This window comes from Sphaeramia orbicularis, chromosome 11 (genome assembly GCF_902148855.1).
Source record: "Sphaeramia orbicularis chromosome 11, fSphaOr1.1, whole genome shotgun sequence".
Taxonomy (NCBI): Eukaryota; Metazoa; Chordata; class Actinopteri; order Kurtiformes; family Apogonidae; genus Sphaeramia; species Sphaeramia orbicularis.
Window position 1 is genome coordinate 47,848,475 of NC_043967.1, and position 25,024 is coordinate 47,873,498.

The window sequence follows — 25,024 nt, forward strand, 5'->3', positions numbered from 1 at the left end:
TTATTGGCATTTTTTATTCATAATCATATTTACCTCTTCAGTATTCCCTCTTTTGCATTTTCTTCCTCTATTTATTTCTGCTTGTCCTTTCTCTATTTCTTTATGCATTTATGCCTCATTATGCAAATGAGGGGGGCGGTTTTTAAAGGTGTGGCCTTAGGTCAGCTCTTCTCCTATTGGTCAATGTGTATTTGGCGGCTGTGCTCTCAGTGCTGAATAGACCAGGAAATACGTGGTGTCGATAGGGGGACATGAAGCTGTGTTGTTTGAAAACCAGCAAGATTACTGATGCAGAAATCCCACAGTCACTGAGGACTGGACTGTTTGGAGGAGCCCAGTGAGAGTGTGCTGGACGATCTTTCCCTCTGTGGCGTTAACACCACTATGTCCTCCCATAGCACTACCATGGTACTGTCCAAGGATGTCCTTCACTTCGTAAGGGCAGACCACTACTTTCAGCGACAAAGTAGCTGACTTATGACACATCAACTGATCTGAAATATAAAAATTAATAGGCAACCATTCAACAGAAAACATATTAACTCAGGGTGCTTGCTCTTTATCCAAATAATTAACCGTTCCTTCTGCTCCTTCCGGCTACTACTCATGCTGTTCATCTTGTAGCTAAGTATCTCTAGGATGACTGTTGCTGCTGCATACATCAGCCGATTGGTCTCAGTGATGGTGTTGGTAGGGACAGTTAGGAGTTCAACTGTCCCAGTGACTTCTCTCTCTCGGGGCCAGCTGCCCTTGCATTCAATCTGTCAGTGTTTGGGGCTTGGTACCCAAGCTCGATATTTGAGCAGACCTGTCATTCTGGCTCCCTCTGGCTGTAGCATGTATCGTGGAAGAGGTACAACGCTGTACCCACATGATTCGCTCCTGCCGGGATTTGGACCGGCTACCTTCCGCCTCAAAGTCAGTGGTGCAAACCACTGTGCTATCCTGACACCTGAAGACAGCTGGACTGAAATACGTAACTCATGTACCGAGGTGAAGTTAGCAGCGGGTTGGATATTCGACGGACATTCAAAAGCCATCGCCTTAGGGACTATCGATAAATTACTGCTCTAAATGTTTTTCTTCAATAGATTCTCAGTCATGTGACCCAGAGACTCCAAATCAGTCTCAAATTATTATAATCAAGAGGAGCTTTAGGAAACACCACTTAATATTTCTCTCCAGTCTATATTAATATTTTTTATGAATATTATTAATATTTTTATGAAAAAATGTGTTTGTTTTTTTTTCAATAGATTCTCAGTCATGTGACCCAGTGACTCCAAACCTGTCTCAAATTATTATAACTGTTGCAAGAATAGGATACCAAATTATTTAAGAATGGAGTGTTGATTTATTGATTAATTTAATTATAGATTTATAACTAAGCTTAAACTTAAATCAACCCAAAACAATAATTTGGAAATCTTGCAAAGGTGGTAGTACGTGGACTGCACAGGGAACCCGAGTGTGAAAATAGACAGTACACAAGGATAATTGAGGCAGTGGATTTGTACACATATATATAGAATTTATTAACTAAACTAAGACATACAAATAATACAAAGACACGAGACAAGTACAACAAAAAGGAGTAGGACATTGTGAACAGGAGAAAAGTAAACGAAATTGGTAGATGGCTACATTCAAGATATTATAACGTTAGTGAGGTTAAGGTGAGGTAAACCTACTTAAATTGGAATAACACCAACTCAGATAAATCAGGAGAAAGTTTTCTTACAAGTTGTCGTGGTGTGGATCTAGCAGCTGGCACAGCCTTAACGGCGGATGGATGAAGTTGGAATGATGTCTTCTGAAGGATGTGGGTCTTGACTTTTCTGACGGAATTCGAAGCAGGGACAGGCTGTGAAGCGACGTGCTCATGCTGGAGGTCTAAAGGTCTGCTGGCTGGAGGAGATGCACAGCTGGCTCTGGCGGCTGGTTCCGGAAAGCTCACCAGGAGAAGTGGAGAACAGCGAAGGTGGAACAGCTCTTTGAGAGCTCAGAAGATGGTAAAGACTCTTTGCGTGGTTGAGAGCAGATAAGGTGGAGAAAGCTCTGTGAGAGCCCAGAAGATAGTAAAGCTCTTTGCGAAGTTGTGAGAGCGAAGAAGATAGTAAAGCTCCGTGAGAGCCAAGGAGATAGTAAAGCTCTGATGAAAAGTTGGTTTCATTGACTTTTATAGTTCTGTCCAAAACCCAACCCAGCACGCCTCCCTCGTGCATATTGATGAGTCATCGATGCCTCGGGGCGTTGCCTTCTTTGTCTGTTTCAGCACAAATCCAACCTCCTCGTGCATATTAACGAGCCGTTTGCATATCTCAAAGTATCACGTTTCTCTTCCCTCTTAGGAAGACAGAGGGGGAGAGAAACTTGTGCAGACTTATAAGAAAACTTTGCATCCTTAAATAAAATCCTTAAAAAGATCACTTAAACTTTATACATCACCTGTAACCTCACCCGGCCTTAATAAACTAAGCACCATAATTCAGACATGCTATAAGCAATGATATTCTTACTTTCAACATAATTCAAGGTAAACATGTGCAGGACACACATATGTGAAACCACAGGTTAGGCAAATGGCTTAAGTATTATGTCTACATAAAAGAGTTAACACGCTGAGTAAACCAACATTAACACATAATGTAATACATTATTAACAGGGCACCAGATACGAATTTCGTTATTCAGTCTTTGTCCTTAGGTTTACCTCCACCTCTGGGTAGACAACAGAGATGGGACACAGATGTTGAGAGGAAGATGGTTGACTAAGTGTAACCACTCAGTTTATGAGTCCTTAATTTACTATGGCAGGGAAGACGTCTCTGATGAAGAACAGATGAAAATGGGCCTAAGTTTTGTTGCTTTAAGTCCATTAAAGTTAGGCTAGGTTCATTCCTTAAAATCATTCATCTTCATAAATGTCATTTGCAGAGGATGTCCCTGCATTGACCTGATACCAACCAATCAGCATGGTTGTTCAGGAATTTGGTTTGACACGGAGAGGAAGATAATATAATTTATAATTCTGTTTTCAACTCTGTTCACTCACTCCACTGTCATGAGGCTACATAATAAAGAGGACCTTTAGGAAACACCACTTAATATTTCTCTCCAGTCTACATTAATATTTTTTATGAATATTATTCATATATATATATTTTTTTTATATAATGTCTGTTTTTCTTCAATAGCTTCTTAGTCGTGTGACCTAGAGACTCCAAATCAGTCTCAAATTATTATAATAAACAGGAGCTTTAGGAAACACCACTTAATATTTATCTCCAGTCTATATTAATATTTTTTATGAATATTATTCATATTTTTTATGAAAAAATATCTGTTTTTTTCAATAGATTCTTAATCATGTGACCCAGAGATTTCAAACCAGTCTCAAATTATTATAATAAAGAGGACCTTTAGGAAACACCACTTAATATTTCTCTCCAGTCTATATTAATATTTTTTATGAATATTATTCTTTTTTTTTTTTTTTTTTTTTTTTTTTTACAAATAATGTCTGTTTTTTTTCAATAGCTTCTTAGTCATGTGACCCAGAGACTCCAAATCAGTCTCAAATTATTATAATAAAGAGAAGCTTTAGGAAACACCACTTAATATTTCTCTCCAGTCTATATTAATATTTTTTATGAATATTATTCATATTTTTTATGAAAAAATGTCTGTTTTTTTCAATAGATTCTCAGTCATGTGACCCATGTAAAAAATGCACCTGGGTCTCCTGAGTGTGACCGGGGGCACGGCGCGGGACGGAGATGTATCCCTCTTCCAATACACCTGATTCAAATGATAAGCCTATCATTCAGCTCTGCAGAAGCCTGATAGTTTGTGCATGTGTGTATGTATGTGTGTATGAATGTATTTGTGTATGTATGTATGTATGTATGCGTGTATGTATGTATGTGTGTATGTATGTGTCTATTAATACATTTGTGTATGTATGTATGTATGTATGTATGTATGTATGTATGTATGCATGTGTCTATGAATATATTTGTGTGTGTATGTATGTGTTTATGTATGTATGTACAGTACAGGCCAAAAGTTTGGACACACCTTCTCATTCTTTGCATTTTCTTTATTTTCATGACTATTTACATTGTAGATTCTCACTGAAGGCATCAAAACTATGAATGAACACATGTGGAATTATGTACTTAACAAAAAAGTGTGAAATAACTGAAAACATCTCTTATATTCTAGTTTCTTCAAAGTAGCCACCCTTAGCTCTGATGACTGCCTTGCACACCCTTGGCATTCTCTTGATGAGCATCAAGAGGTAGTCACCTGAAATGGTTTTCACTTCACAGCTGTGCCTTGTCAGGGTTACTTAGTGGAATTTCTTGCCTGATTGATGGGGTTGGGACCATCAGTTGTGTTGTGCAGAAGTCAGGTTGATGCACAGCTGACAGCCCTATTGGACAACTGTTAGAATACATATTATGGCGAGAACCAATCAACTAAGTAAAGACAAACGAGTGGCCATCATTACTTTAAGAAATGAAGGTCAGTCAGTCTAGAAAATTTCAAAAACTTTGAATGTGTCCCCAAGTGCAGTCGCAAAAACCATCAAGCGCTCCAACGAAACTGGCTCACATGAGGACCGCCCCAGGAAAGGAAGACCAAGAGTCACCTCTGATGCTGAAGATAAGTTCATCTGAGTCACCAGCCTCAGAAATCGCAAATTAACAGCAGCTCAGATTAGAGACCAGATGAATACCACACAGAGCTCTAGCAGCAGACACATCTCTACAACAACTGTTAAGAGGAGACTGCGTGAATCAGGCCTTCATGGTCAAATACCTGCTAGGAAACCACTGCTAAGGAGAGGCAACAAACAGAAGAGATTTATTTGGGCCAAGAAACCCAAGGAATGGACATTAGACCAGTGGAAATCTGTGCTTTGGTCTGATGAGTCCAAATTTGAGATCTTTGGATCCAACCGCCGTGTCTTTGTGCGACGCAGAAAAGGTGAACGGATGGATGCTACATGCCTGGTTCCCACCGTGAAGCATGGAGGGGGAGGTGTGATGGTGTGGGGGTGCTTTGCTGGTGACGCTGTTGGGGATTTATTCAAGATTGAAGGCAACCTGAATCAGCATGGCTACCACAGCATCCTGAAGTGACATGCCATTCCATCCGGTTTGCATTTAGTTGGACCATCATTTATGTTTCAACAGGACAATGACCCCAAACACACCTCCAGGCTGTGTGAGGGATATTTGACCAAGAAGGAGAGTGATGGAGTGCTGCGCCAGATGACCTGGCCTCCACAGTCACCGGACCTGAACCCAATCGAGATGGTTTGGGGTGAGCTGGACCGCAGAGTGAAGGCAAAAGGGCCAACAAGTGCTAAGCATCTCTGGGAACTTCTTCAAGACTGTTAGGAAACCATTTCAGGTGACTACCTCTGGAAGCTCATCAAGAGAATGGCAAGAGTGTGCAAAGCAGTCATCAGAGCTAAGGGTGGCTACTTTGAAGAAACTAGAATATAAGAGATGTTTTCAGTTATTTCACACTTTTTTGTTAAGTATATAATTCCACATGTGTTCATTCATAGTTTTGATGCCTTCAGTGAGAATCTACAATGTAAATAGTCATGAAAATAAAGAAAATGCAAAGAATGAGAAGGTGTGTCCAAACTTTTGGCCTGTATTGTATGTGTTTATGTATGTATGTATGTACGTATATATGTATGTATGTATGTATGTATGTATGTATGTATGTATATGTTTATGCATGTGTGTATGTATGTATGTATGTATGTATGTATGTATGTACGTATGTATGAATGTATGTATGTATGTATATATGTATATGTTTATGCATGTATGTATGTATGTATGTATGTATGTAAATATGTATGTATTCGTGTATGTACAGGGTGGGGAAGCAAAATTTACAATATTTTGAGGCAGGGCTTGAAAGACAGTGTATGACCAATTAGTTCATTGAAAGTCATGAGAATTTATTTGCCACAAGAAAATTGACATAATAGAAAATGTTTTTATTCTATGTGTTCTCCTTCTTTCTCAATAACTGCCTTCACACACTTCCTGAAACTTGCGCAAGGGTTCCTCAAATATTGGGGTGACACCTTCTCCCATTCTTCTTTAACAGTATCTTTAAGAAAGTCGACATTGCTGTGTGATGTTCTATCGGTAGCATGTTCTAAAATTCCCCAAATAGCAGAATCCACAGGGTTTAGATCTGGGCTTGTTGGATTTGCAGAAATCTTGTATTTTTCTAGCTGTGTGGGCTGGAGCACCATCCTGTGTCCATACATAATTTCCATCTGGGTAGTTTGCTTTGAACCATGGCAATTCCTGGTATCTCAGAGTCTTGTAGTAAGTATTAACATTGATTTTTTTCATCAGCTTTGTAGAATTTTATAGGCATTTTCTTTCCATCGGAAGCCACAACACCAAAAGCCATAACTTGAGCAGGATGTTTTGTTCTGAATGTCTCCTTAACCTCAGCTTTCGATTTTGCGATAAATCTGTCATTTCTGCGGTTCAGAACAGCAACGACAGTGAAGATCTTTTCATTTGAAAAGATCATTAAAATGGAGGACTTTTTCTTGAACCATGTAATAATTGTCTTGCACCTTTCCAATCTCTTTTCCTTCATAGCTGTTGTCAACAAGTTTTTTGGTGTTTTTCTGTAAGATTTTAACTTCAAATCATATTTTACTGCATTTCTAACGGTCTTGTCTACCTCAAGTTCAATTGCCATTTTTCTCATGGATTTGGTTGGATCCTTTAGGATTTTGGATTTGAGAGCTTTAATAAAAGCTTTGGTACGTTTTTTGTAGCTTCCTCCACTTCCAGACTTTCTCGTAATAGTTTTGCTCATAGTCATTCTCTTCTTTCCATTATAAACAGTCTTTATGGACACTCCAACTATTTCTGAAATCTCCTTTGGTGTGACGAGTGCATTCAGCAAATCACACACTCTTTGACGTTTGCTTTCCTGATTACTCATATGGGCAAAAGTTTCTGAAAGGGTATGGATAATAGTGTTAGGTATGATTATTACATCAATATATTTTTGGTTTCAAAAACACTGACGTAGTGCCTGCTGAGAAAAAACAACTAAATGTTCATTGTAAATTTTGCTTCCCCACCCTGTATGTATGTATGTATGTATGTATGTATGTATGTATGTATGTTTGTGTATATATACATGAACATATTTGTGTATGTATGTATGTGTGTGTATGTATGTATATATGTATGTGTATGTGTGAATATATGTATGTATGTATATGTGTATGTGTGAATATATGTATGTATGTATGTACGTATTTGTGTATGTATGTATGTATGTATGTATGTGTGTATGTGTGAATATATGTATGTATGTATATGTGTATGTGTGTATATATGTATGTATGTATGTGTGTATGTATGTATGTATATACATATTTGTGTATGTATGTATGTATGTATGTATGTATGTATGTATGTATTTATGTGTATGTATGTATGTATGTATGTATGTATGTAGATGTGTATGTGTGTATGTGTGAATATATGTATGTATGTATGTATGTATGTATGTACGTATTTGTGTATGTATTTATGTATGTATGTATGTATTTATGTGTATGTGTGTATTTGTGTATGTATGTATGTATGTGTATATGTATTTGTGTATGTATGTATGTTTGTATGTATGTATGTGTATGTATGTATGTATGTTACACGTTTATTACATGTTTATAATGCGTCACGCGACGACATGTTTATGACACGTTTATAACGCATCACGCGACGACACGTTTATGACACGTTCATAACGCGTCACGCGACGACGCGTTTATGACATGTTTATAACGCGTCACGCGATGACACGTTTATGACACGTTTATGACACGTTTATAATGCGTCACGCGACAACGCTTTTATGACACGTTTATAACGCGTCACGCGACGACGCGTTTATGACGCGTTTATGACACGTTTATAACGCGTCAAGCAACGACGCGTTTATGACACGTTTATAACGCGTCATGCGATAACACGTTTATGACGCGTCACGCGACGACGCGTTTATGACACGTTTATAACGCGTCACGCGACGCCTTGTTTATGACACGTTTATAACGCGTCACGCGACGACACGTTTAAACACGTTTATAACGCGTCACATGACGACACTTTTGACACATTTATAACGCGTCACGCGACGACGCATTTATGACACGTTTATAACGCGTCACGCGACGCCTTGTTTATGACACGTTTATAACGCGTCACGCAATGACGCGTTTGACACGTTTATAACGCGTCACGCGACGACGCGTTTATGACACGTTTATAACGCGTCATGCGACGACACGTTTATAACGCGTCACGGGACGACACGTTTATAACGTGTCACGCGACGACACCTTTATGACACGTTTATAACGCGTCACGCGACGACGCATTTATGAAGTGTTTATAACGCGTCACACGACGACGCATTTATGACACGTTTATAACGCGTCATGCGCCGACGCGTTTATGACACGTTTATAACGCGTCACGCGACGACGCGTTTATGACACGTTTATAACATGTCACGCGACGACGCGTTTCTGACACGTTTACAACGCGTCACGCGACGACGCATTTATGAAATGTTTATAACGCATCACGCGACGACGCGTTTATGACACGTTTATAACGCGTCACGCGACGCCTTGTTTATGACACGTTTATAACGCGTCACGCGATGACGCGTTTATGACACGTTTATAACAAGTCACGCGACGACGCGTTTATGACACGTTTACAACGCGTCACGCGACGACACATTTATGAAATGTTTATAACGCGTCACACGACGACGTGTTTATGACACGTTTATAACGCGTCACGCGCCGACGCGTTTATGACACGTTTATAACGCGTCACGCGACGCCTTGTTTATGACACGTTTATAACGCGTCACGCGATGACGTGTTTATGACACGTTTATAATGCGTCACGCAACGACGCGTTTATGACGCGTTTATGACACGTCACGCGCCGACGCGTTTATGACACGTTTATAACGCGTCACGCGACGACGCGTTTGTGACACGTTTATAACGCGTCACGCGACGACATGTTTGTGACATGTTTTTAAAGCGTCACGCGACGACACGTTTATGACACTTTTATAACGCGTCACGTGACGACACATTTATGACACGTTTATAACGCGTCACGCGACGACACGTTTATGACATGATTATAACGCGTCACGCGACGACACGTTTATGAAACGTTTATAACGCGTCATGCGACAACGCGTTTATGACACGTTTATAACGCGTCACGCGACAACGCGTTTATGACACGTTTATAACGCGTCATGCGACGACGCGTTTATGACGTGTTTATGACACGTTTATAACGCGTCACGCGACGACGCATTTATGACATGTTTATAATGCGTCACGCGACGACACGTTTATAACGCGTCACGCGACGACACGTTTATGACATGTTTATAACGCGTCACGCGACGACACGTTTATGAAACGTTTATAACACATCACGCGACGACACGTTTATAACGCGTCACGCGACGACACCTTTGTGACACGTTTATAACGCGTCACGTGATGACACGTTTATAACGCGTCACTTGACAACGCGTTTATGACACGTTTATAACACATCACGCGACGACACGTTTATAACGCGTCACGCGACGACACCTTTATGACACGTTTATAACGCGTCACGTGACGACACGTTTATGACACGTTTATAACGCGTCACTTGACAACGCGTTTATGACACGTTTATAACGTGTCACGCAACGACGCGTTTATGACATGTTTATAACGTGTCACGCGACAACCCGTTTATGACACGTTTACAACGCATCACGCGACAACACATTTATGAAATGTTTATAACGCGTCACACGACGACGCGTTTATGACACGTTTATAACGCGTCACGCGCCGACGCGTTTATGACACGTTTATAACGCGTCACGCGACGCCTTGTTTATGACACGTTTATAACGCGTCACGCGATGACGTGTTTATGACACGTTTATAATGCGTCACGCAACGACGCGTTTATGACGCGTTTATGACACGTCACGCGCCGACGCGTTTATGACACGTTTATAACGCGTCACGCGACGACGCGTTTGTGACACGTTTATAACGCGTCACGCGACGACATGTTTGTGACATGTTTTTAAAGCGTCACGCGACGACACGTTTATGACACTTTTATAACGCGTCACGCGACGACACATTTATGACACGTTTATAACGCGTCACGCGACGACACGTTTATGACATGATTATAACGCGTCACGCGACGACACGTTTATGAAACGTTTATAACGCGTCATGCGACAACGCGTTTATGACACGTTTATAACGCGTCACGCGACAACGCGTTTATGACACGTTTATAACGCGTCATGCGACGACGCGTTTATGACGTGTTTATGACACGTTTATAACGCGTCACGCGACGACGCATTTATGACATGTTTAAAACGCGTCATGCGACGACACGTTTATAACGCGTCACGCGACGACACGTTTATGACATGTTTATAACGCGTCACGCGACGACACGTTTATGAAACGTTTATAACACATCACGCGACGACACGTTTATAACGCGTCACGCGACGACACCTTTGTGACACGTTTATAACGCGTCACGTGATGACACGTTTATAACGCGTCACTTGACAACGCGTTTATGACACGTTTATAACACATCACGCGACGACACGTTTATAACGCGTCACGCGACGACACCTTTATGACACGTTTATAACGCGTCACGTGACGACACGTTTATGACACGTTTATAACGCGTCACTTGACAACGCGTTTATGACACGTTTATAACGTGTCACGCAACGACGCGTTTATGACATGTTTATAACGTGTCACGCGACAACCCGTTTATGACACGTTTACAACGCATCACGCGACAACGCATTTATGAAATGTTTATAACGCGTCACACGACGACGCGTTTATGACACGTTTATAACGCGTCACGCGACGACACGTTTATGACATGTTTATAACGCGACGACACGTTTATGAAACGTTTATAATGCGTCACACAACGACACGTTTATAACGCGTCACGCGACGACGCGTTTATGACATGTTTAAAACGCGTCGCGCGATAACACGTTTGACACGTTTATAACGCGTCACGCGACGACGCGTTTATGACACGTTTATGACACGTCACGCGACGACGCGTTTATGACGCGTTTATGACGCGTCAATCGACGACGCGTTTATGACATGTTTATAACGCGTCACACGATAACACGTTTGGCACGTTTATAACGCGTCACGCGATGATGCCTTTATGACACGTTTATAACGCGTCACGCTACGACGCGTTTGTGACACGTTTATAACGCGTCACGCGACGACACCTTTATGACATGTTTATAACGCGTCACGTGACGACACGTTTATGACACGTTTATAACGCGTTTATAACGCGTCACTTGACAACGCGTTTATGACACGTTTATAACGTGTCACGCGACAACCCGTTTATGACACGTTTACAACGCATCACGCGACGACGCATTTATGAAATGTTTATAACGCGTCACACGACGACGCGTTTATGACACGTTTATAACGCGTCACGCGACGACAAGTTTATGACATGTTTATAACGCGACGACACGTTTATGAAACGTTTATAATGCGTCACGCAACGACACGTTTATAACGCGTCACGCGACGACACCTTTATGACACGTTTATAACGCGTCAAGCAACGACGCGTTTATGACATGTTTAAAACGCGTCGCGCGATAACACGTTTGACACGTTTATAACGCGTCATGCGACGACGCGTTTATGACACGTCTATAACGCGTCACTTGACGACTCGTTTATGACACGTTTATAACGCGTCACGCGACAACGTGTTTATGACACGTTTATGACACGTCACGCGACGACGCGTTTATGATGCGTTTATGACGCGTTTATGACGCGTCAATCGACGACGCGTTTATGACACGTTTATAACGCGTCACACGATAACACGTTTGGCACGTTTATAACGCGTCACGCGATGATGCCTTTATGACACGTTTATAACGCGTCACTTGACGACGCGTTTATGACACGTTTATAACGCGTCACGCTACGACGCGTTTGTGACACGTTTATAACGCGTCACGTGATGACACGTTTATGACACGTTTATAACACATCACGCGACGACACGTTTATAACGCGTCACGCGACGACACCTTTATGACACGTTTATAACGCGTCACGTGACGACACGTTTATGACACGTTTATAACGCGTCACTTGACAACGCGTTTATGACACGTTTATAACGCGTCACGCGACGACGCGTTTATGACACGTTTATAACGTGTCACGCGACAACACGTTTATGACACGTTTACAACGCATCACGCGACGACGCATTTATGAAATGTTTATAACGCGTCACACGACGACGCGTTTATGACACGTTTATAACGCGTCACGCGACGACACGTTTATGACATGTTTATAACGCGACGACACGTTTATGAAACGTTTATAATGCGTCACGCGACGACACGTTTATAACGCGTCACGCGACGACACCTTTATGACACGTTTATAACGCGTCAAGCGACGACGCGTTTATGACATGTTTAAAACGCGTCACGCGATAACACGTTTGACACGTTTATAACGCGTCACGCGACGACGCGGTTATGACACGTTTATAACGCGTCACTTGACGACTCGTTTATGACACGTTTATAACGCGTCACGAGACAACGTGTTTATGACACGTTTATGACACGTCACGCGACGACGCGTTTATGACGCGTTTATGACGCGTCAAGTGACGACGCGTTTATGACACGTTTATAACGCGTCACACGATAACACGTTTGGCACGTTTATAACGCGTCACGCGACGATGCCTTTATGACACGTTTATAACGCGTCACTTGACGACGCGTTTATGACACGTTTATAACGCGTCACGCTACGACGCGTTTGTGACAGGTTTATAACGCGTCACGCGATGACACGTTTATGACACGTTTATAACGCGTCACACGACGACACCTTTATGACACGTTTATAACGTGTCACGCGACGACACCTTTATGACACGTTGATAACACGTCACGCGACGACACGTTTGACATGTTTATAACGCGTCACGCGACGACGCGTTTATGACACGTTTATAACGCATCACGCGACGACACGTTTATGACACGTTTATAACGCGTCACACGATAACACGTTTGGCACGTTTATAACGCGTCACGCGATGATGCGTTTATGACACGTTTATAACGCGTCACTTGATGACGCGTTTATGACACGTTTATAACGCGTCACTTGACGACGCGTTTATGACACGTTTATAACGCGTCACGCGACGACGCGTTTGTGACACGTTTATAACGCGTCACGCGATGACACGTTTATGACACGTTTATAACGCGTCACACGACGACACCTTTATGACACGTTTATAACGCGTCACGCGACGACACCTTTATGACACGTTGATAACACGACGACACGTTTGACATGTTTATAACGCGTCACGCGACGACGCGTTTATGACACGTTTATAACGCATCACGCGACGACCCGTTTATGACACATTTATAACGCGTCACGCAACGACACGTTTATGACACGTTTTTAACGCGTCACGAAACGACGCGTTTGTGACATGTTTATAACGCGTCATGCGACGACACGTTTATAATGCGTCACGCGACGACACGTTTATAACGCGTCACGCGACGACACCTTTATGACACGTTTATAACCCGTCACGCGACGACGCATTTATGAAATGTTTATAACGCGTCACACGACGACGCGTTTATGATACGTTTATAACGCGCCGACGCGTTTATGACGCGTTTATGACACGTTTATAACGCGTCACGCGACGATGCGTTTATGACACGTTTATAACACGTCACGCGACGACACGTTTATAACGCGTCACACGACGACGCGTTTGTGACACGTTTATAACGCGTCACGCGATGACACGTTTATGACACGTTTATGACACGTTTATAACGCGTCACACGACGACACCTTTATGACACGTTTATAACGCGTCACGCGACGACACCTTTATGACACGTTGATAACGCATCACGCGACGACACGTTTATGACACGTTTATAACGTGTCACACGATAACACGTTTGGCACGTTTATAACGTGTCACGCGACGATGCGTTTATGACACGTTTATAACGCGTCACTTGATGACGCATTTATGAAATGTTTATAACGCGTCACACGACAACGCATTTATGATACGTTTATAACGCATCACGCGCCGACGCGTTTATGACGCGTTTATGACACGTTTATAACGCGTCACGCGATGACGCGTTTATGACGCGTTTATGACACATTTATAACGCATCACGCGACGACGCGTTTATGACACGTTTATAACGCGTCACGCGACGACGCGTTTGTGACACGTTTATAACGCGTCACGCGATGACACGTTTATGACACGTTTATAACGCGTCACACGACGACACCTTTATGACACGTTTATAACGCGTCACGCGACGACACCTTTATGACACGTTAATAACGCGTCACGCGACGACACGTTTGTGACATGTTTAAAACGCGTCATGCGACGACACCTTTATGACACGTTTATAACCCGTCACGCGACGACGCATTTATGAAATGTTTATAACGCGTCACACGACAACGCGTTTATGATACGTTTATAACGCATCACGCGCTGACGCGTTTATGACGCGTTTATGACACGTTTATAACGCGTCACGCGACGACGCGTTTATGACACGTTTCTAACGCGTCATGCGACGACACGTTTATAACACGTCACGCGACGACACCTTTATGACACCTTTATAACGCGTCACGCGACGACGCGTTTATGACACGTTTATAATGCGTCACGCGACTACACGTTTATGATACGTTTATAACGCGTCACACGACGACACTTTTGACACATTTATAACGCGTCACGCGACGACGCATTTATGACACGTTTATAACACGTCACGCGACGACACGTTTATGACATGTTAATAACGCGTCACGCGACGACACGTTTATGACATGTTTTTAACGCGTCACGTGACGACATGTTTATGACATGTTTAAAACGCGTCACACGACGACACGTTTATGACATGTTTATAACGCGTCACGCGACAACACATTTATTACACGTTTATAACACGTTACGCGACGACACATTTATTACACGTCTACAACGAGTCACGTGACGACACATTTATTACATACGTATGTATGTACGTATATATGATTTTTTTTGGTTATGTTGATATGTATGTATTTATGTATGTATTTTTGTGTATATATACATGAACCTATTTGTGTATGTATTTATGTATGTATGTATGTATGTATGTATGTATGTATGTATGCATGTGTGTATGCGTGTATGCGTGTATGCATGTTGGTGTGTATATATGTATGTATGTTTATGTGTATGTATCTATGTATGTAGTTATGTATGTATTTGTATATGTATGTACATGTGTTTGTATGTATGTATATGTGTGTGTATGTATACGTATATGTATGTATGTATGTATGCATGTATGAATGTACGTCTATGTCTATGTATGTATGTATGTATGTATGTATGTATGTATGTATGTAAGTATGTATATATGTATGTATATGACCATCAGGTGTTCTGGAAGAGGGAAACATCTAAAACATGCAGGATAGCGGCTCTCTAGGACCAGGGTTGCGGACCCCTTACCTAAAGAAAACAAAAGGAACAAGAAAAGAACTCGGATAGCGCAGACCTCCGCCAAGACAGATCCCCCCTCCCCCCCGATCACCACCAAAATTTAGTCATTTCTTCCTTGTGCCAGTATCGACATTTCCTGAAAATTTCATGAAAATACGTCCGTAACTTTTTGAGTTATCTTGCTAACAAACAAACAAACACACACGCAAACTCACAAAGCAAAGTGATCACAATACCTCCTGGCGGAGGTAACAAAAAAGGCACCTCACCCCTATAGGACTGGGTGGAAAAATACAATCACTAAATAAAAATACATACGCAGAAACAAACCTATTAAGACCCTGGGTCATGACAGTCTTGAATTTACAAATCTGCATTTAATACCTGAAAAAGTCTTTAAAAGCGCTATGTAAATTCAATCCATTATTATTATTATTATTATTATTATTATTATTATTATTATTATTTAAAAGGTATTAAATTTGATATGGTAGGTCTTAAGTTATGTTGCCATAATCTTGTTTGTTGTACTGTGTTTAAATGTATGAGGGAAATGTCCAAGCTGCAAAGAAAGTAACAGTCTACTCAGTTCCACCCATTCCAACCTGACAATTTATACTGAGATAGGAACCAATTATCGCTAACGTTGCAACCACCAGTGAGAAATGACTCGGAACGATGGGAATTAAGACGTTGGAGTAAGTAAATGCATTTTCAAGAGTCATGTATTTTTGCCAATGTGGCCGTGAAATGGGCATTAAATTTTGTTCTAAGTAATGTTAAAACGTTCTTAGAAATTCTTAAATTTAATTTGTAGAAATCTGTAGGAACCCTGGTTTAACAGAAGTGTGTAACTGTGTGTAACTAATTCTTAAACTAGTTTTTAGCTATTTTATGTTGTCTTAATTGTATGTAAGTTTTATACCTTGTTTGTTCATTTGTATTTTACTGATGTGCCTCTTGGTCATGTCTCCCTCGAAAAAGAGATTTTATTTCAAGGGACTTTAAATAAAAGTTTAAAAAGTCACTTCAAGACACTTCATGTTTTCTAAGCCACTCCTTTAAATATATAGGTCTGAAGATTCATCTTAATGACATTTTAAGGGCAGATACTTGCACTGTTCTTGAGTATTTCCATTTTCTGCAGGTTTATACTTTAATTTTTCTCCACCTCAGAGGTAATTAGTTGACTTTTCCCCACTTAATTTGTGTCCTTTCCAGAATAGTATCTCATCCCCTTTAAGCTCAGTGTGATCCACGTATCTTCAAATGTATTTTGGAATTTTTGTCGGGAGTAAAAGTGATCCTTTATGAATTGAGGTAAAAGTATTTCTTTTACACTCTCCTGCTTTAGCTGGAACATACAGTACAGTACTTCTTTGTTCTGCTCAGTCATGCATCACTCCAATCAAAAAACAATTAAAAAAAAAAAAGTAGATCTATAATAATTAATGCTATTTTTGCAGAAAATTGACAGGGACTATTTTACTGCAATCTGCATATTTGACTTTTTCCTTAAATATTTTTTTATGATGTGAGTGTTTTGTCACATGGATCGGCTAACCAATCAGGGCGCGGCTGAGCTTCTCTCCTAATACGCATGCGCTCTGACGTGCTGGCGTTAGATAAGCTGCAAAAAGAGCTGTGGAGAGTCTCTTGTGGCACTGGTGGTGTGTGCAAAATAGTGCTAAAATGCATGAAATACAAAAGCTGAGGGTGTCGGTGGAGCAGATACTGACTGCGGCTGCTGAGGAGATATTTGGAGTATTTCAAAGAAGCATTGCAGAGATTGAGGAGAAACTCAGTGATTCCCAAAAGCACAATAAAGTAAACCAGAGACTACTGGACACTGTGCACCAAACAGGTTTGCTCAACTTCCTGGATTAGAGACTCTAGAAGCAACGTTTAAACACTGAGCGACGTTATAGCTAAACTGTATATGACCGTTTTTTTTAATCTACATTCTACTTCCGCTCAAGATCCACTGTTTATTGCGGGACAGTGATGTTTCTCATTGTGAAATAGCTCAGTGAAAATCAGCTTTGTCACAGCTGTTAATGTCTGTGTTTCCCACTGGGTCATGCAGACATTCAGATCCCCCCAGAGCAGCAGGGACGTAGCCCCCATGTGGACCAGGAGGACCCGGAACCCCCCTACATGAAAGAGGATCAGGAGGAAGAGTGGATCAGTCAGGAGGGAGAGCAGACAATGAAGCTTCTACTACTATCAGGTTGGCATCTGTTGTTCTATCTGTTGCCATGGTAATGCTACATGATGCTTGTAGCAATATACACATGGTATACATTCACTTAACTAGAGGAACATCAGCTAAAATCTCATCGAAACCAACTTTTGGACAACGAAACACAGTCCGCACAACAACAGTTAAATGAGTGAATATTGAAAACAAGTCAGACCAGAATTTAACAAGAATAATTTCATAAAACAAAAGACAAATGTATCGGCTCCAGCAACCCCCATGACCCTGGAGAGGATAAAGTGGGCTCAGAAAATGGCAACATAATGACGTAATGATTATGTTTTTTGTCTTACCTCTGCTGTTTTCTGATCATATCTTGGTTTTATATATGACTGAAACTTCTGCCATTGCCTAATCCATTGTTGTGTGTTGCATTGAAATGTTTCCCACTAGAAAAAAAAATGTCCAAGAGTTTACAGGATGCAAAGTCACCTCTGACTGATACTGATTGACATCTGTTTTAAAAATGACTGTAGACCTGGTGCACTGTCGTTCATCATATAAAGTACAGAAGCAAAGGGTGTCACTCACTGACTTTGAAATACAATTTGAATATTTAAATAAAGCAAAACTAAAACTGTCAGATCAACTTCAATAGTAATGCAAAATGTGTTACCTGAGATTTAATTGAAACTGTGAGGAACTGTGATGAGTGAATAGAACCTTAGGACACTGAGCATTTATTGGACGCATTTGACACAAACACTGAATTCTGTTGGTCCAGTCTCTGTGTATGTTAAGCAAATATGTACATTAAGAGGAAAGGCTTCTAACAAGGTGAATGTCTGACCTTTGGTGGCATCATTGTGAAACTAACTTTGATTTAACTATTTGTCTGTGTTTTAGAGTGTCCTACACCCATCCAAAAGCTGTGGATGGTGAAAGAAGAGCTCCCCCTGGAGCAGCAGGACAGGAACCCCAGTCTGGACCAGGTGGACCCAGAGCCTCCCCATACCAAGGAAGAGGAGAACCTGTGGACCAATCAGGAGGGAGAACAGCTTCAAGGGCTAGAGGAGCCTTATATCACTAAGTTCCCATCCACTCCACCTCATGTGAAGAGTGAATATGATGAAGACAAAGCTCAGTCCTCACAGCTTCATCAAAGTCAAACTGAGGAGAACACAGAGGAACCAGAAGACAGAGATGACTATGGAGAATCAGAACCAGACAACATCCAAAATAATGACTTCCCTATAAGTGATGTGGCATGTCAAACAACACATCCATCCACTGAGGATGATAAAACATGTAAGTTTTGGTCAGTGTTGGACACACAGATGACAGCCCACACAACAAAGAAGCCTTTCTGCTGTCCAGTGTGTAACAGAGGTTTTGCACAAAAAGGTAATCTTACTAAACACATGTCAGTTCATACAGGAGAGAAGCCTTTCAGTTGTTCAGTTTGTAAGAAATGTTTTGCACGTAAATTTGAAGTTAAGCAACATATGCCAGTTCATACAAGAGAGAAGCCCTTCTGCTGTCCAGTTTGTAAGAAAGGTTTTACACTTAAAGGTAATCTTAAGCAACATATGTCAGTTCATACAAGAGAAAAGCCTTTTGGCTGTTCAGTTTGTAAGAAAAGTTTTGCCCAGAAACCGAATCTTAAGAAACATATGTCAGTTCATACAGGAGAAAAGCCTTTCAGCTGTTCAGTTTGTAAGAAGGGTTTTGCACGTAAAAGCATTCTTAAGAAGCATATGTTAACTCACACTGGAAAGAAGGCTTCCATCCACTAAGTTTATAATGACTACTTTTTTTAAACATAAAAATCCAGTTCAGATAAAACATGACAATCTGTACAAGACAGTAAAATTCACACAATGAATTTAGATCTAGATGAACATGGAGTAGCAGATACTGATGAGCAGACTGAAGACTGATCAGGACAGTGACGTACTTGCAAGTGAAGAGATGTTATAGTGATTTCTGATACTGTTTTGTGTCCTGCCCGTTTGTTTTTTTTTTTTTGTTTTGGTTTCTCAAAAAGTGCTTTTCAGATATAGGGGTATAAGAAACTATCGGCTTTGCAATATATTGCGATATTTCATTTCACATTACTGTATCGATATTAAAGAGTACTGTATCGATATTTTTAGGTATTTATTCAAATGTTCAAATGTAGATATGGCAGAGGTTGTTTTATTTTTTGCATTTCTTTTTTGTTTATATTCTATTTATTATTATTTAACACTGTTTTATTAAATAATGGTTGTTTGAAGCATCCTAAAAGCACTTTTTACTGTTTGAGAGGCACATGTTAGTTCCTTAGTTGGGATTGCACAAAAATACTGTTCTGATGTTAGTTCTGAACTAATGGAATGTGAACATTTGAACAGGATCTTAAACTGTAATGTCTGTAAAACATATTTTAAGGTTTAAGTTTTTACAGAGGAAAGTTTGGTAATATAGCATTACAGTAGATTCTGTTCTGATCAAATAAATTGTGTTTAATATTTGTGCAAATATCTGGTGTAAATTAATTCTTCCAGGAAATAATCTTTTTTATAAAAAGAAACAAAACAAAAAAAAGCCTTTTTAACTGTATCATGATATATTGTAATATATCGTATCGTGATCCTAGTTTTGTGATTTGTATTATATCGCCAGATTCTTGCCAATACACACCCCTATTCAGATAGGTGGGTTTCATCTTCAGCCATGGTGTTACTTTATGGACTTTTAATTCAATGTTTTTAAAACCTCACTTTTATTTATTCCTTCATTTACATGAAAATTTTTCCAAAATAAATAGTTAACCACAAAGTCTCCTGTTTGTGAAGGTCTGTTTAAGATATACATTGCATTATTATTTCTACTACTATTCAGTGTGTGCTTGGCCTTTGCATTATCACCTAATGATGTCTCTGCATTCTATTAAGGTCACCTTCAACACCAAAAAAAGTAAATAAACCTTGATGCAACCTTGATTTATGTCCAGCAGAGAATGGTGTTTATCAGAAAAAACTATACTTAAAAAATACTTCTACACACCCAACAATGTATTCAGAAAATTTCCCTCTACTATAGAAGGACTGCTAAATAAATATCACCCAGTGACGTTAAAAACACGAGAACATCATGCAGGTCATATTATCAGCTTTTTTTCTTCAGAATCATTGACTTTAATTAAAATATCTTGTTAAATTGAGAGAGGTCATTCATTTTAGTGCAAAGTCGCTTTAGGACATTTCATGTTCTCTAAGTTACTCCCTTAAATATATAGCTCTGAAGATTAGGTTTAATGACATTTTAAGGGCAGATACTTGAACTTTACTTAAGTATTTCCAATTTCTGTAGGTTTATACTTTAATTGTACTCCAACCTCAGAGGTAAATACTTGACTTTTCCCCACCTAATTTGTGTCCTTTTCAGAATACAGTATGTCATCCCCTTTATGTCTAGTGTGAACCACGTATCTTCAAAAGTGTTTTGGATTTTTTTCTCCTGCATCAGCTGGAACATACACTACAGTATTTCTTTATTCTGCTCCTAGTCATGCACCGTTCCAGCCAAGGGACCAAAAACAAAACGACTAAATCTATAATAATAAGGCTATTTTTGCAGAAAATTTACAGGGACTATTTTACTGCATATTTGACATGTTCTTTAAATATTTTTGTAAGACGAATTTGAGCGTGTAGTCACGTGGATTGGTAAACCAATCAGCGCGCGGCTGAACCAGATTAACTGCTCTTCTTTTGCGCATGCGCTCAGAAGTACTGGAGTTAGTGGAGTTGCGGGCAGTGTTACGGAGAGTCGCATGTGTTTCCTACGGTGTGTGGAAGAGAAAAAAAGGGGTAAAATGTGTGAAATGCAAAAGCTGAGGGTGTCGGTGGAGCAGATACTGACTGCGGCTGCTGAGGAGATATTTGGAGTATTTCAAAGAAGCATCGCAGAGATTGAGGAGAAACTCAGTGGTTCCCTAAAGCACAAGAAAAGAAACCAGAGACTACCGGACACTGTGCACCAAACAGGTTTGTTCAACTCAAACTTTTTTTGTTTTAAATAATGTTTTCCTGGATTTCAGCCTTTATGAACATTGTTTAAACGTTGAGCGACGTTCTAGCTAAACTGTACAGGGTGGGGAAGCAAAATTTACAATGACTATTTAATTGTTTTTTCTCAGCAGGCACTACGTCAATTGTTTTGAAACAAAACATATATTGATGTCATAATCATACCTAACACTATTATCCATACCTTTTCAGACACTTTTGCTCATATGAGTAATCAGGAAAGCAAACGTCAAAGAGTGTGTGATTTGCTGAATGCACTCGTCACACCAAAGGAGATTTCAAAAATAGTTGGAGTGTCCATAAAGACTGTTTATAATGGAAAGAAGAGAATGACTATGAGCAAAACTATTACGAGAAAGTCTGGAAGATACTATTAAAGAAGAAGGGGAGAAGATGTCACCCGAATATTTGAGGAACACTTGCGCAAGTTTCAGGAAGCGTGTGAAGGCAGTTATTGAGAAAGAAGGAGGACACATAGAATAAAAACATTTTCTATTATGTCAATTTTCTTGTGGCAAATAAATTCTCATGACTTTCAAAAAACTAATTGGTCATACACTGTCTCTCAATCCCTGCCTCAAAATATTGTAAATTTTGCTTCCCCACCCTGTATATGGGCGGTGTTGTTGTTTGTTTTTTCTACATACTACTCCCGTTTAAGATCCATTGTTTATTGTGGGACAGTGATATTTCTCATTGTGAAATAGCTCCCTGAAAATCAGCTTTGTCACAGCGGTTATTGTCTGTGTTTCCCACTGGGTCATGCAGACATTCGGATTCCCCCAGAGCAGCAGGGACGTAGCCCCCAAGTGGACCAGGAGGACCCAGAGCCCCCCCACATGAAAGAGGATCAGGAGGATGAGTGGATCAGTCAGGAGGGAGAGCAGACAATGAAGCTTACACTACTATCAGGTTGGCATCTGTTGTTCTGTCTGTGTTGCCATGGTAATGCTACATGATGCTTGTAGCAACATATACATGGTATACATTCACTTCACTAGAAGAACATCAGCTAAGATCCCAACAAATCCGACTGCTGGACAACAAAACATAATCCACACAACAAGCAGTTAAATGAGCAAATACTGAAAACACGTCAGACCAGAATTTATCAAGAATAAGTTTATAAAACAAAAGACCAATGTGACAAACTTTGCACCACTAATTGAACACTAAGCAGATTCAGCAGTACATCTATTACTTCTCTTCAGCTAAAACTCACTGAACGAGACAAAAGTCACATTATGACATAATGATTATGAATTATGTCTTACCTTTGCAATTTTCTGATCATACTATGGTTTTGTATGAATGAAACCTCTGCCATCGCCTAATCCATTGTTTTTTGTTGCATTGAAATGTTTCCCACTAGAAACAAATGGCCCAGGGTTGAACAAGATGGAAAGTCACCTCTGACTGATAGTGATTGACAGCTGTTTTAATGACTGTAGACCTGGTGCACTGTTGTTCATCATATAAAGTACAGAAGTAAAGGGTCTCACTCACTGACTTTGAACAAAAATTTGAATATTTAAACAAAACCAAACAAAACTAAAACTGTCAGATCAACTTCAATAGTAATGCAAAATGTGATATCTGAGATTTAATTGAAACTGTGAGGTACTGTGATGAGTGAATAGAGCCTGAGGACACTGAGCATTTATTGGACACATTTGACACAAACATTGAATTCTGTTGGTCCAGTCTTTGTGTACAGGGGTTGGACAAAATAATGGGAACACCTTCACCTCAAGATGATAATGCCCCAATCCATACAGCTTGAATTGTTAAAGAATGGCATGAGGAACATTCTAATGAAGTTGAGCATCTCGTATGGCCGGCACAGTCCCCAGACCTCAACATTGTTGTGCATTTATGGTCAGTTTTAGAGATTCAAGTAAGACGTTGATTTCCACCGCCATCGTCTCTAAAATAGTTGGAGGGTATTCTAACTGAAGAATGGCTTAAAATTCCTTTGGAAACAATTCACAAGTTGTATGAATCATTACCTTGGAGAATTGAGGCTGTAATTGCCGCAAAAGGCGGACCTACACCATATTAAATTATATTTTGTTGATTTTTTAAGGTGTTTCCATTATTTTGTGCAACCCCTGTATGTTAAGCAAATATGTACATTAAAAGGAAGGACTTCTAACAAGGTGAATGTCTGACCTGTGGTGGCATCATTGTAAAAGTATGTTTGATTAAAGTGTTTGTCTGTGTTTTAGAGTGTCCTGCACTCAACCAAAAGCTGTGGATAGTGAAAGAAGAGCTCCCCCTGGAGCAGCAGGACAGAAGCCCCAGTCTGGACCAGGTGGACCCAGAGCCTCCCCATACCAAGGAAGAGGAGAACCTGTGGACCAATCAGGAGGGAGAACAGCTTCAAGGGCTAGAGGAGGCTCATATCACTAAGTTCCCATCCACTCCAACTCATGTGAAGAGTGAATATGATGAAGACAAAGCTGAGTCCTCACAGCTTCATCAAAGTCAAATTGAGGAGAACACAGAGGAACCAGAAGACAGAGATTACTATGGAGAATCAGAACCAAACAGCATCCAAAATAATGACTTCCCAATGAGTGATGTGGCATGTGAAACAACACAACATCAGTGCACTGAGGATGATAATGCATGTAAGTTTTGGTCAGTGTTGGACACACAGATGACAGTTCATACAACAAAGAAGCCTTTCAGCTGTTCAGTGTGTAAAAGACATTTTGTTTATAAAAGTAAACTTAAGGAACACATCATAATTCATACAGGAGAGAAGCCTTTCAGTTGTTCAGTTTGTAACAAAGGTTTTGTGCATGAAGGTAATCGTGAGCAACATATGTCAGTTCATACAGGAGAGAAGCCTTTCAGATGTTCAGTTTGTAAGAAAGGTTTTGCACTTAAAGGTAATCTTAAGCAACATATGTCAGTTCATACAGGAGAAAGGCCTT

At 40.3% G+C, this 25,024-nt stretch overlaps 1 protein-coding gene and 1 long non-coding RNA gene across 2 annotated transcripts in view; one reads left to right on the forward strand and one right to left on the reverse strand.

Moving 5' to 3' along the window:
• LOC115428018 (uncharacterized) overlaps positions 1–21,057 on the reverse strand; it is a 39,727-nt gene extending 18,670 nt beyond the window's left edge. Inside the window, exon 1 of the long non-coding RNA XR_003936573.1 lies at positions 20,989–21,057. This is a non-coding gene — a long non-coding RNA (uncharacterized LOC115428018). The remainder of the gene's footprint in view (positions 1–20,988) is intronic.
• Positions 21,058–21,795: 738 nt separating this feature from the next.
• LOC115428012 (zinc finger protein Xfin-like) overlaps positions 21,796–25,024 on the forward strand; it is a 38,498-nt gene continuing 35,269 nt past the window's right edge. The window contains exon 1 of the mRNA XM_030146780.1: positions 21,796–22,040. Coding sequence (XP_030002640.1) covers positions 21,827–22,040 — 214 coding nt within the window. The 5' untranslated portion in view covers positions 21,796–21,826. The remainder of the gene's footprint in view (positions 22,041–25,024) is intronic.